A 14,371-nucleotide genomic window follows, 5' to 3' on the forward strand; every position below is an offset into this window, starting at 1 on the left:
CTCCAGGCTCTGAGCTGTCAGCCCAGAGCCCGATGTGGGGCTCAAACTCACAGGCTGTGAGATCATGATCTGAGCCGAAGTTGGATGCTCAACCTACTGAGCCACCCAGGCGCCCCATGCATATAGCTTTTTCTAGGATCCTTCACTTTCAACAGAGGTCAGACCTATGATATGGGATACATGGCAATACAAATACTCCACTCTCTAGTTCAAACATTAAGATTTAGATGCAAGATTATACCTTTTCATGATTAAATAAAGTAAAAATTAATTATTCACTGTTATTTGGTGAGATCTGCAAACTGTTTTAAGACTGTGTGTCTCAGGATTAAAAGAAAAACTCTCAGATACCTAAAGAAAGAAACTTATTGTCTATTTGAACTTTGGGTAACTTTGCTTGAATCCATTCCTGCCAGAGATGTGACTAATCTACAAATTAGATCCAGTGTACTCCAGGGAGTGCCTAGTTCTCTGTGCTAGTTGTACAACTATACTATTTTGTTTAAGAATGGGGAGGTGAAGGTCTAGAGGAATTATTGTTTACTTTAATCAATCTTATCATCTAGGGGAATTATTGTTTATTTCAAACAATCTTATCGAATTTAGACATCTGACACTAGCTATTAGTCTGGAAAATACTTACACACAAATTATATTAGTATCACTTTCTAAGAATAGTTCTGCAAATCATCTCAAGCTGTCCAAACCATGAGTAAATAAAAAAGAAAAAAAAACCACACCCAAACTCTGAAAATATAACCAATAGAAGAAGCGTGTTACCTAAGTAAGTTTAGCAAGCTATTATGAACAAATGTTTCCTCGGTCTTCACATGCTATACTATAGGGATTTTGAGGTCATAATTTGAAGACGTAATTTATTTTTCCCTTCTTGAAAAAATGGAGTATAGCTTGTCATTACTGCTGAAGTAGCTACTCAGGGGAGATAACTTAGTGAATATAACTCAACCTTTGGTAGCCTAATTATTTCTCAACTCAGGTGGTTACAGGTGAAATTTCCGAAGGTAAAGTCACACAAAAAAGGGGATTTTTCTAATGATGAGCCAATTACATTTTAATATATATTAATCTATTATTATCTGATATCAATCTAATACCTAAGATGTACATATATATCGTTGGACTAAATGTATTGCCAATTATTTGTTTTGTACTATACTTGACTATAATTTAATGGCTTTCTGAAACAAGTTCCCACTCTAAATATATTAAAAACATGGGGATACTTTTTAGAAAGATCAAGGGGTGGTAGTTAACATGCCAAAAAAAAAAAAGGTAGAAAATTACTAGCCTCCATTTTAACCGGATATTTTCCCCCTCCTAGACACTCTTGAAATTAACCTCTTCTTGTTTTAAATCGTTTAAATAGGGAATTTGACAACTTTAAAGTAATTCAAACCACAGGGCAATGGTGAACAATTCCGCCCAAGCTGCAGCTGTGGAACTTTGCTATGAGAATGTGAATGGATCCTGCATTAAAACCTCGTACTCACCGGGTCCTCGAGCAATTCTGTACACAGTCCTTGGTTTTGGGGCTGTGCTGGCCATGTTTGGAAACTTACTGGTTATTATTGCTATCCTTCACTTCAAACAGCTGCACACACCTACAAACTTTCTGATCGTGTCCCTGGCCTGCGCTGACTTCTTGGTGGGGGTGACTGTCATGCCCTTCAGCACAGTGAGGTCTGTGGAGAGCTGCTGGTACTTCGGGGAGAGTTACTGTAAATTTCATACATGTTTTGATACTTCCTTCTGTTTTGCCTCTTTATTTCATTTATGCTGTATCTCCGTTGATAGATACATTGCTGTAACTGATCCTCTGACTTATCCAACCAAGTTTACTGTCTTGGTATCAGGCATATGCATTGTTCTCTCTTGGTTCTTTTCCATCACCTATAGCTTTTCCATCTTCTACACTGGGGCCAATGAGGAAGGAATCGAGGACTTGGTTGTTGCTCTCACCTGTGTAGGAGGGTGTCAGGCGCCACTGAATCAAAATTGGGTTCTACTTTGTTTTCTTCTATTCTTTATACCCACTGTCGCCATGGTGTTTTTATATGGTAAGATATTTTTGGTGGCCAAACATCAGGCTAGGAAGATAGAAAGTTCAGCCAGCCATCCTCAGTCTTCCTCAGAGAGTTACAAAGAACGGGTAGCAAAGAGAGAGAGAAAAGCTGCTAAAACATTGGGTATTGCTATGACAGCATTTCTTGTCTCTTGGCTGCCATACATTATTGATGCCGTGATTGATGCTTACATGAATTTTATAACTCCTCCTTATGTTTATGAGATTTTAGTGTGGTGTGTTTATTATAACTCAGCTATGAATCCCTTGATATATGCTTTCTTTTACCCATGGTTTCGGAAGGCAATAAAACTTATCATAAGTGGTAAAGTCTTAAGGAGAGATTCGTCAACAATCAATTTGTTTTCTGAGGAAGCAGATATAGAGTGACAAGATGGCTGCAGGGATTTGGAAACTAACATGGAATTAAGGTCAAGTGTGAAATTAAGCACTTCAATCAACAGAGGCAAGTGTAATCATCTGCCAAGTGGGAGGATATTATATTCAACATTTAGTTGTTCTAAAGCATTTGTTGTCCTTATGTACTTCAGCATTTTTTTTTTTGAATTTTGTTATAGGCCAAAAAAAAAAAAATCCTGATTACTTCCTATTTAGTATTCTTAGTTTTCCTCTATGGGTTTCTAATTTCTATGGTAATTTCTAACATCTTCTCTGAATTTCCTACTTGTTTCTTCAAACAATTTGAAGCTTTGTAGTTTCTCCCACATTCATTACCAATGTTCAGTTGTCCAAAAAACAGAGAAGCAAAAGAAGAGTTTCTGCCTAACTTGTAAGTTAGATGCTTTAGGGACAAAAATCTTTTTTTTTTCTTTTAAAGTTTATTTATTATTTACTTAGAGAGAGAGCGTGCTGGGGAGGGGCAGAGATAAAAAGGAGAGAGAATCTCAATCAGGCTCCACGCTGTGAGAGGGAGCCCCATGCAGGACTCATGACCTGAGCTGAAACCAAGAGTCAGATGCTTAACCCAACTGAGCCACCCAGGCACCCTGGGGCCAAAATCCTCTTTAAAATATACTTTGTTTGAAAAGTAAATACAAGATTAAAATTCTTGGAACTTTTTTTAGTCTAAAAGGACTTTGTAGAGAGTTGAAATATGGAACTTCCTAGTCACTGAACATTGTGCAAAAAACCCTGGAACTCCTGTGTTTTCTGAACGCTGACAGTGCTTTGTCTCCATTTCACAGAGGCTGCCTTCACAAAAAGCGTGTGTGATGATTATGTGATTACACACTACATCTTACTTTTGGGTAACATAATTTACTACAATCAAAAAGCAGATGAACAAAAGATGGTTTCTGGACTTCTTGTTTAGAAATTTGGAGTAAAATATGTATAATTTTCACATTCACCAATGTGTGACTTTTGAGTCCTTTCTTTGCACCAGACACTGTATTTGACATTGGAAATATAAAGCTGAGTGACCCAAATACAACCAAGTATTATTTTGGAATAGCTAACACCCAAACTGGCCTTATACACTTTAGGAAGAGCTCCAGTTTTCTCATATGATATCTTGTCTTAGCCACATGAATTTTTAAAAATATATGTTTATTTATTTTTGAGAAAGAGAGGGAGACAGAGAGAGACAGAGACAGAGTGCGAGTGGGGGAGGGGCAGAGAGAGAGGGAGACACAGAATCCGAAGCAGGCTCCAGGCTCCGAGCTGTCAGCCCAGAGGCTGGCGGGGGACTCGGACCCACGAACAGTGAGATCATGACCTGAGCTGAGGTCGGACGCTTAACTGACTGAGCCACCCAGATGCCCCTTAGCCACATGAATTTTAATTCATTTTAACTAAAAGAATATATGTTGACTATTTTAAGGTAGAGTTAAAATTTGAAAGAAACTAATAATAGGGTGATTCGTCTTCTCAAATCTTTGATTCACAGCCTTAAATCTTTGCTTATTTTCACAGACTGTTCTTTACAAATCTGTTTTATGAAATGAAAAGAAGAGATAGCTAAGTAAACAGAGGTACATAAACTTTACATGTTACAGATTTTGTAAATAAATTTGTTTGGAAATATTTTATATGAAATTAAGCTGTTTCATATTGGTATGTTAATATCTTTCAGACAGAGCTCAGAGAATTTGGGGGGAAGTTAAAGATAACTTAAAGAGGATGAAAGGAATATGAATGAATGCCTTTGTAGCATAGTACCTGTTTGTGATTGAGACGGTAAAGTCAAGGAACAGGTGTATTGACCACCTTTCAAAGGCTCACAGCTCAGGTGCCCCGCCCTCATTCCTTCCCTTTGATGGTGAGTCAGGAATGTTGTCTTCATAGAAACGTGTCCTTCTCTCAAGTACAAGTGTAAACTTACACTGACACTCATAAGCAATAAGAAAAATCAATCAGGGAGGCTTAAAAATATATACTAGACTTCTGGTCACTCGCACTAGGTAGAGTGTAATCTTTAGATAAAATTGCAGAAATTCTGTCCAGTGATGTTTTGAAGCTGTTGTACATATCGGTAAATGGAGAATAATACTTCAAATGTGCTCTCTCTTGTTTATTTTTCTATTCTTCTTGTAGGAAGCTTTTTATAAAAAAATAATACTGGCTTATTTTCCCCCAAATGAACTAGACCATTGCTATAGCATTACTCCCCTCCTCTACACCTCAATTATTTATACAAGTAAGCTATTAATTTATTGGCTAGCTGCATACCAAACGGCATCAGGGCCATCGATCCATTTGAAACAAGACACATTGGAGATGGGAAACAGGCTTCATTCTGCAAGACTGTCCTCAGAGTAAAACCTGACCTTGACACTTGTTCCTGAGCTGCGTCTCTTAATCCTAATGAGCTCTGGTTCCCAAGTTGTCTGCTTCAGCCAACGGGAGGCAGCAGAACTCTTGCAAAGAACTAATTAGACCACTTATGCCCCATGTTGTAGGGTACATAAATACAATGTATGTACTACTATTTAAAATACGTGTTTATTTTTAATTCATAAACTAAAAATTCACATAAAAGCCTTACTGAATCCATAATAGCTTTTGTCCACATGTATTTTTCTCAATTTAGTAAATCCTGAAAGTACGGCTGCTACATTGTATAAGGTTTTGTATAATTAAAAAAAGAAAAAAGTTGAAATGGAGAGCTCAGACATTGAAAGTCACAGAACAATAGCTGCGGTTCAGATGATCATCAATTAGGACATCAGGAATAAATGAGGAAATGCTGTGACAACAGTGCCCAGTTGCACTGCTGGCTCTCTGAAAGCACCTAGTCCTGGTCTACGCTGTCTTTGTAATGTGTTATTGATGGATTATTCACAGCCCTGCCACTTACTGATAAAGTTGCCCTAAACCCACCCAACATGATATTTTCTGATTAGAAATCAGAGCTCATGCAGGAATAACTGCAGCGTTCTGTGGAATGAACCACTTAGCTGGTTCAGAAAATGACGTAAGGTCAAAATAAACCCTTCATGGAGAATAACTTCTCTAAGTGTATTCATAAGAGTCAAGGAAGGCAGAAATTTAAAAATCTGAATCAAAAACTACATATATCTACATAAATAAAAGGACATGTGTATAAACTGCTTACCTTGCTTTCCTATTATGTGGATTATGAGGAGTATTTTGTTTTTCTTGCTACTATTAGTCATAGGAATAATTAATGAGGAAACCAGCTCTGCAGAAATTATGTGCACTAAATGCTGGAGCTACGTATTTAGACCTCTGTCTGTCAGCCTTCAAAGCCATTGCTTTCCTACCATTGTGACCCAGCCAGAAAAACCAACAATATTTCTCAGAAATGAAAACGCATGAACTATCTTCCCAAGCATTGCTTGGGTGCTGACATATTTATTGTGTTCAAACATGCACACACACACACACACACACACACACACACACACCCCAAATGTAAAGATAAGCCCTCAACTATGTCTCATGCCAAAGGACAAATTTCATTAGCTTCTGAGGTCTGTACTAAGCTAAGGAGTATAGACCATTTCAAAGGTAAGAACGGATAAGATCCTTGTTATGACTCATCCTGGTTGCATTTATGGGACAGGCAAATTCCACTTGAGTCCCCAGCCTGCCCTGCCTCTACTTTCTACTATCTCCTAGGAGCTCCCTTTCACTGCTGGCTGGGAACAACTATTTGTGCTGTGTCCTTTCCCACCAGTAATTTGAGCTCCTAAGCAATAACCATTGGCTAAATTAATTTAATTGTTCATATTCGAGCATTCACAATAAAACATACTATTCTCAGAGTTTCCCTTTTGAGTGGATGAAGGCCCAAGAGACACTTTAGGGGACATTCAGAGAGAAGTACTTTAGAAAAAGAATAAAAGGCTAATGAAGAGTGAAGTTCAGGTAGAATAACTTTTTGGTGTCCTTCAATTAATGTAATTAGTCAAAACAAAAGTCTTCCTATTGAGAAGATTTTCATCCCTGGGCCAACGCAAGTCTGTAAGGCCACTGCTGTCTATTTTTGGTTTGCACCCACAGACTGAGACAGCTTATCCATAAACCATGCTAGGTCTTTTCATCCTCTTCAGTCTGCTGAAATGTGAGACGGAAGGGACACTGGTGCAACTGTGGTGGGTGACATGGGCTCCAGGCTCATGCTGTCCGGCTTTGCTCCTTCTTGGTTCCGGGTGTATAGTTTCCATTTCACCAAGAATTTGCCAGACCCACCCAACTTTATGACTCTGAAGATTCAAGAAGACCTACATAATCATGGCTAGTAAGACACAGATGATCACTTGGTATCACAATGTCAAGTGTCACATCACTATTTGGCCTCTATAGCACCCAAAGAGCCATCTTTCAAAAGGTGTTTTATCCTTCGCTGTAAATAGCATAGCCTTGCTCAGAACCCCAGAGGAGTGCATTATATTTCTCCCACTGAAAACTTCCATAAAATCTAAACTGCATTTTTTTTTTTTTTTTTACCATTATGAACACCTCTAGCACCACTAGGCCACTAAATTGCATGGCAATTAACTGTAGCCCAGACCCAGACTCCAACCCCTATACAAATCTGGGATTTTTGTTTTTGTTACTCAGTATATGGACCCGAACAGTTTTCCTAAGGGTGGAATAAGTTGTTTTGGATCCCGAAGAGGTCTACCAGGTAATGTGCTTCCTTCTTTGCCGTAGAAAACACAAAATTGTGCGCCATCCAATCCGAACCTAACCCATCATCTTTCCTCACCAAATGTCATCTTTCTTCTACACACTGTATCTTTCCTGTTGGCAAGTTAAAAATCTGGGAGTCATCCGTGTTTCCTGCCTCCATCATACATCCCTGGGGCCCTACATTCTTTCAGCCTTTCAGTTGTGTGTTTCACATTTTCGGTAAGCAGGGAGGCAAAGTTACTGAATTACAGTGGGATGGAATCAAGTCAGGTTTGAGAATATAAAGAGAAGATAAGATAGTATCACCGAGAAGAATTTGGTGGATGATCAGTTGAATAATTGTTTTCATGTCACACCTTTAATATCTGTTCTGTTCTTATTCCAATATATTTTATTTATTTATTTATCTATTTATCTATTTATTTACTTTTGAGACAGAGAGAGCAAGTGGGGGAGGGACAGAGAGAGAAGGAGAGAGAGAATCCCACAGAGGCTCTGTGCTGTCGGTGTGGAACCTGGGCTCCATCCCAACCAAGCGTGAGATCGTGACCCAGACCAAAACCGTGAGTCAAACTCTCAACAAACTGAGCCACGCAGGAGTCCCCCAATATACTATATCCTAAGTGACAGATCGTATTTGTGTTTTCCAAGTCTTAAATATATTGTTGTGGAGGACAGAAGTGTTTAGCACTTCTTATTTGCCTTATAAGATCAAAGGTAGCTTATTTCCTCAGACCCGCAATCTTTTTATGTAGCTTTCAGTATCTTCAATTTCCTACTTGAGCTCCCTAAATTCCTGTTAATATTGCAAGGGCACCATCTGTGTCAGGAAAGGCTGCTACTATTGGAACTCCCTGGCTCTCAGCTCCTGCACCTTCCCATCTGGCAGTTTCACTGTCACCCCCGTTGGATTTTCTTTGCTTCATCATTTAATTGCTATTGCAGAACTCATTTAATCTCTGAAATGAAATAGGCAGGGCCCTTCTTTGGGCTCATGAACAGCCCAGTGGCACAGAACTCTGCTATTGGGGTTTGATGCCTGTTTTTGTCATCTTGAAATGTTTAAAAATTTTATCTTTGACTTGGAGTTTGCATGTAAAGTCCTAAGACACAACAGAGCATGCATGGGGGGCTTGGAACCCTCAAAACACATTGCATGCGATTATCCTGCATTATACAACTTCCCCTGCTCCCTTGGACTAGTTCTTGGCCACCTGTCCCCCAGCCCCTCCACCACCGGCACCTTCAACTTGGTCCAGCCTCCCCTTCCTCACCCTGACCTACTAAGACTGCCCTCTTGGAGGACCGGATACAGGGCAGGGAGGGTTCAAGCAAGATGGCGCTCTATGGTCTTAGGGTAAGTCATGGCAGTTGTTATCCTATCCAGGCTGGTAGGTCCACAGCACATTAGAAGGGTGACACAGCAAGTGCAATCCTTTTACCCACCCTCAGCCCACGTTTTGAGTGGGGCCCAATGTGGAGGTTACAATCCCGAGGGTGTCAGCAATCTGCCTTTGGTTGAGGTGGCAGGCCCAGGGGAAGGGCAGATGCCTTCCTCGGCTTCCTAGACCCCCCAGTCTGGGCACGCATATTGTTTCAGCAGTTGGTGGGAGGGGAAAACTGGCAATGGGTGGGCCAGGTGTACTGAGTCCTAGGGCAGGGTCTCCAGGCATCTGTGGGGGTCTGCACTTGCCTTGCAAACACCTCCATATCTGAGGAAGTGGGACATGATAAATAAAAATCAAACATCATAGCAGCTCAAGAAAGACTGCAGAAAAAACGAAAAAGCTTTATACTCAAGGGCACTTTTGTCCATATTGTTGAAAAAAGATCTCCATGTTTTTATTTTGTCCTGGTTTCTACAAATTATGCAGCCACTCTTGTAAATAGGTAATATACTGCCAAGTACTGGATGAGGCTATTTTGGGACAGTTGAACTTAAAGAAATCTCTTGGTTACGAAAATCACGTCTTTCTGCGACATAATAGAACACCGAGTAATACATTCTGCAGAAAAACTTAACTAATTATAATTAGCAAAAGTTTCCTTTCTGGATTCACACCTTACACTGTAGGGATTCCTAGTGAGGATTTATAATGGGTGAAGTTTATTGGCTGGCTTCCTAAAACATTCTAGGTGTTAACTTCTCAGACAATGTGAAGGTGGAAGTCTATTAAAAGGCGACTTTTCAAATATGTAATTATATTATATGTGATTATTCGTTGCAAGGAAGGACCTCACAGGTATAAAGAATCAGGAATTTAAATTGCATTTCTTTAATTTTTCAGATACTATGGATTTGGGCTTGATGAAAATTCATAATAGATTAGCTTGGAATTCAGTATCTATGAGCTTTAGATGTAATTACAGAAATAATTGCATGCTTTAAAGTCAGAAAGGATGCATTTCTGAGTTTTGAAATTCTTTTAACTTCTCCTTATACTTAAAATGGGGAAAGGATAGAATAGGAGGCAATACTTAAAAGCAATTGCTCAAATATGCGATTTGATTTTTTTGTTTTTAATTCTCAGAACTGAAAAACTTTATTTCCTACTGCAAGGAAGGGCAGAAAGACAGCAGGCATCAACCTGCAGAATCCATGCCCGGCCATCTTTCCCCACCTCCTGTTGGGCAGCTTTGCTATGAGAATGTGAACGGATCGTGTGTTAAAACTCCCTACTCACTTGGATCCAGGGTGATTCTGTACGCAGTGTTTGGTTTCGCGTCTTTTCTGGCTGTGTTTGGAAACCTGCTGGTGATGACTTCCGTTCTGCATTTCAAGCAGCTGCACTCTCCTGCCAATTTCTTGATTGCGTCTCTGGCTTTTGCTGACTTTCTGGTGGGGGTGACCGTCATGCCCTTCAGCATGGTCAGGTCTGTGGAGAGCTGCTGGTACTTTGGGGCCCGATTTTGTAGCCTGCACAGTTGCTTCGATGTGGCGTTTTGTTACTCTTCTCTCTTCCACCTGTGCTTCATCTCCATCGACAGGTACATCGCTGTTACTGAGCCTCTGGTCTATCCTACCAAGTTCACGGTGTCTGTGTCGGGGACATGCATAGGCATCTCCTGGATGCTGCCCCTTGTATACAGTGGTGCCGTGTTCTATACAGGCGTCAATGACGATGGCATGAAGGACTTAGTAAGTGCCCTCAACTGTATAGGTGGTTGTCAAATTGTTGTAAATCAAGACTGGATCTTGATAAATTTTCTGTTATTCTTCATACCCACCCTTGTTATGATAATTCTTTACAGTAAGATTTTTCTAGTAGCTAAACAACAAGCTATAAAAATTGAAAATACTGGTAGCAAAGCAGAATCATCCTCAGACAGTTACAGATCCCGAGTGGCCAAGAGAGAGAGAAAAGCGGCTAAAACCCTGGGTATCACAGTGGTAGCATTTATGATCTCTTGGCTACCATATACAATTGATACAGTAATCGATGCCTATATGGGCTTCATAACCCCTGCCTATATTTATGAGATTTGCTGTTGGGGTGCTTATTATAACTCAGCCATTAACCCTTTGATTTATGCTTTATTTTATCCTTGGTTTAGGAAAGCCATCAAAGTTATTTTAAGTGGACAATTTTTAAAGGAGAGCTCATCAACCATCAGTTTATTTGTTGAATAAGTATGAACACTAAGTCGAGAAATTTAAAAATATTTTAAAAAGGATACATTTATGATGAAATTAGATATAAGAAATGAATAAAGCCTTTCAAAATTGGGGAAATAGCTATATATTTTTCAAATTAGCTAGGAACAAAATCACAAGAAGATAACTTCATTAAATCATTGCAGAAATATTACTGAATTAAACAGTAAATAATGAAGTGGTTTACATACGTAATCTGCCTGGGTGCTCTGTACGCGTCCTTGTTATATGCACTTGTCTCTTCCAATTTCATTGAATTCTGAATCTCATTTCGGTTGCGATCTCTCTAATCATTTTCTCTTTTATGGTCACCTCTCACCTCTCATTTATCTTCAAATGGTCTTTCTTTCCCTGTGTTTTGCAACACTGTATTAATTTCTAGGGCTGTCATAACAAAGTACCACAGACTAGGTGGCTTAAACCAGAGCAATTTATTCTGTTCCTAATGATTTCAAAGCTAAAATTCCAAAGTCAAGGTGTCAACAGGTCTGGTTTCATCTGAGGGCCCCCTTCTTTGGCTTATAGGTGGCTAGCTTCTCTCTGCGTCCTCATATGGTTTATGCCATATGTATGTCTGTGTCCTAATCTCCTTTATTAATACACATTTTAAATGTTTATTTATTTTGAGAGAGAGAGAGAGCATTGCACCCACACATACAAGCACGAGCAAGAGAAGGGGAAAGAGAGAGAGAGAGAGGGAGAATCCTAAGCAGGCTCATGCTGTCCGGGCAGAGCCCGACACAGGGCTCAATGACACAAAGCGTGAGATCATGAGCTGAGCCGAAATCAAGAGTCGGAGGCTTAACCGACTGAGCCACCCAGGATCCCTTTATCTCCTCTTCTTGTAAGAAGGCCAGAAATATTGGGCTGGGGATCACCCTTTAAAACTCTCTTTGATTACCTTTTAAAAGGTCTTATCTCAGCACATGGTTCCATTCTAAAGTACTAGAGGTCAGGACTTTGATATATGAATTTTGGAAGGATACCATGCAGCCCATAACAGGCACAAGACCAGAGTTGGTGACACTACCCAAGGGTCTGTTTAGCAAATGATTTGTGATACTGTCTGTACCTTCCAGGAGCTTTTGGGGCAGGAGGTAAGCCTTTCTTGCTTAATGGCTGGGCAGAATCTTGGAATATTCACCTGTAATATCCTGGGGTCAGTAATTCGGCCTTGGAATCAGGTATTAACTACGGACATTGCACAGAAGTGAAAAACTGCAAATGGAAAAAATTGCCACAAGAAAGCTGGCCCAGCGATCATTAGCAATTGGAAATTCTGCAAGGGAAAGAATGATCAATTATTGCTATCAGTGACACAAACTTTTCTCACCTGAATATACTGCATGCTTCCCTTTCCCAGAATGTTGTGGGGGTGAAAAAGTCTTTGCTGGTGCTGCAAAAACTTCTAATAAAAAGGATATAAAAAAACGATGCTCTAATTTTACATTTTGCTCTCTGGAATATTTTACATTGTTGATGTAACAAAAGTATTCTGGAATGCATATGTACAGTATTTTGTATAGTGAAGCTAAATTGTAATAGAGTACTGGTTTCAAAACCATTTTTTTTCTCTTTTTGGTTTATCTTTGGGTCACTCAGTTAAAATGGTTGAAATCTTTTTTTTTCCCATTGGCATTCACTGAGATTTTTCATTTTTTTCAAGCAAATATTGAGCATAAATTGCAGGCAAGTACCTGAGTTAGGAACAGCTAACAATAAAAAGAATGTTTTATATAGTATTTTCCTCAAGGAACATGATTTTGTAATAGGGGCTACACATTTTAAATTACATTATTGAGAATGAAAAAAGTGTCAGAGATGCTAAGTCTTGTGAACAGAGGACTCACTGTCACTATTTGTCGTAAGGATGGTGTTTGGTGTTGGGCATTTCTAGGACATTGTCTTCTCACTCACATGTGGTCTCATGAACTGAGGGCTTAAAAATTGTCAAAGACTCTACTTCCTTAGTAGGAGGACCTTTCGATGAGTCTTCAAGCATTGGACTTTCATAGGCAGACAGGAGTGTGGACATTTTTTGACAGGAGGGTTAATTTCCACAAATAGAGGATTGGCTTGGAAAACCGTATGACAATGAATACATTATAGCACAATGACCAATTCATGCTTCCACTTACTATATACTCAATAGATCAGATTGGCTGTCACAGCTTTTAAAAAGGACTTCATGTTCCTTATTTTTAGAGTATAGAGGACAAACATAGAAAAAAGTAACTGAGAGAGTAGAAGGGTCCCATTTTATAAATGTCTCATAGCATTACATTGTTGCTAAATTACAACGAATACGACAGAAGTTCAAAGGCAAATTAAGGATTTTTGAAATTTATCTTATGGGCAAGCAAAATATATTGTGGCAAATGCTACCAAGACTTCCAATACAATTCTAAATCTGAAATCTCTGGGTATGTGAAACGTCACAAAGAGAAAAGAAAGAAATTAGATTCTTCCATATATTTCATGATAGTCTTTCCTAAGAATGACTACCTGAGATATGGATTCAAAAATTCAGGATTAAATTCTTTGCTGTATTTTATCCTTAGTTTAGGAGAGAATTAACACTTAATATAACTGGCCAAGAAGTAAAGAAATGTAAAGTAAAGAAATCAACATAAATATGTTTTCAGGATAAAACTAAGTTAAGATCAAGGAAATTGTGGGATGTTGGGAATTTCCGATGTATTATGATGTAGAATACAGTGTTGATGATGATATCAAATTTGAAAAAAGGCGTTCTTCAACTTCAATTAAATATTGTTTAGAGTGAGCTTCCCCAAGCATCTACAAACAGATTGACTGACGTGGTGAACGAGGTCCTATTTCCTACTGCTGATTCTGCCCATTTCTCTGCTCTGTCACGTTTCTGCTTCCCTGTCTTTGGTGGTGGTGGTGGTGGGGGTTCGGGAGGGTGGTGAATTTCTTGGTATTTTCACTTTTTATGCTTACCTCCCTGTTAGCTTCAATGCTCATTTTCTTCTTCCTCTTCTCTATTAATGTCATGTGCTCTTGGCCTTCCCCTAGACTCTTGTTTTTTTCAGCCAACTTTCATTCCAACATTTTCTTTTGCTAGAGTTCTTTTCTTAAATCTCCTCAGCTCCCTCTGCTTCATGCTCTAGCAAGGAGTTGAGTTCCTCTTACTCCTCCTCTTCCAACAGTAAGGGAATCAGATGTCACATTCAGATCTGGCTCAGGCCTGACATTTAATGTTTAGAGGACATTGGACAATTAACCACGACAAAATGATACGTTCACCACAATAAATAGTTCTTCAACATAATTACTTTCATGTGGTATGTCACTTCATTTCTTCCTCATGACATGGGAATAATTGCCCTATCATGGCATATTATAAACATCATCTACCGCTGTCATAATTGATCATAATGCAAACTTATGATGTCACATAGTCATGAGGAAAGATGAGCCAGTCAAGAAGTTGTGTTTGAATATTTTGATATCTATTTGGGAAAAAAAAAAAGTTCTGATTCTCACTC

General features: G+C 39.1%; 2 protein-coding genes across 2 annotated transcripts; both read left to right on the forward strand.

Moving 5' to 3' along the window:
• Window positions 1-1,121: 1,121 nt before the first annotated feature.
• Window positions 1,122-2,473, forward strand: TAAR9 (trace amine associated receptor 9). Its single transcript, XM_003986587.2, has one exon. It carries the CDS (start codon window positions 1,427-1,429, stop codon window positions 2,471-2,473), a length of 1,047 nt encoding a protein of 348 aa, XP_003986636.1. The 5' UTR covers window positions 1,122-1,426.
• A 7,330-nt stretch (window positions 2,474-9,803) lies between these two features.
• Window positions 9,804-10,835, forward strand: TAAR8 (trace amine associated receptor 8). The gene has a single exon (XM_003986562.3). It carries the CDS (start codon window positions 9,804-9,806, stop codon window positions 10,833-10,835), a length of 1,032 nt encoding a protein of 343 aa, XP_003986611.3.
• The last annotated feature ends 3,536 nt before the right edge of the window (window positions 10,836-14,371 follow it).

Source organism: Felis catus, chromosome B2 (assembly GCF_018350175.1).
Source record: "Felis catus isolate Fca126 chromosome B2, F.catus_Fca126_mat1.0, whole genome shotgun sequence".
Classification (NCBI taxonomy): Eukaryota; Metazoa; Chordata; class Mammalia; order Carnivora; family Felidae; genus Felis; species Felis catus.

Excerpts from the sequence above, each read along its gene's own strand:
- TAAR9 (XM_003986587.2), top strand. The coding sequence starts at position 1,427 with ATGGTGAACAATTCCGCCCAAGCTGCAGCTGTGGAACTTTGCTATGAG.
- TAAR8 (XM_003986562.3), top strand. The coding sequence starts at position 9,804 with ATGCCCGGCCATCTTTCCCCACCTCCTGTTGGGCAGCTTTGCTATGAG.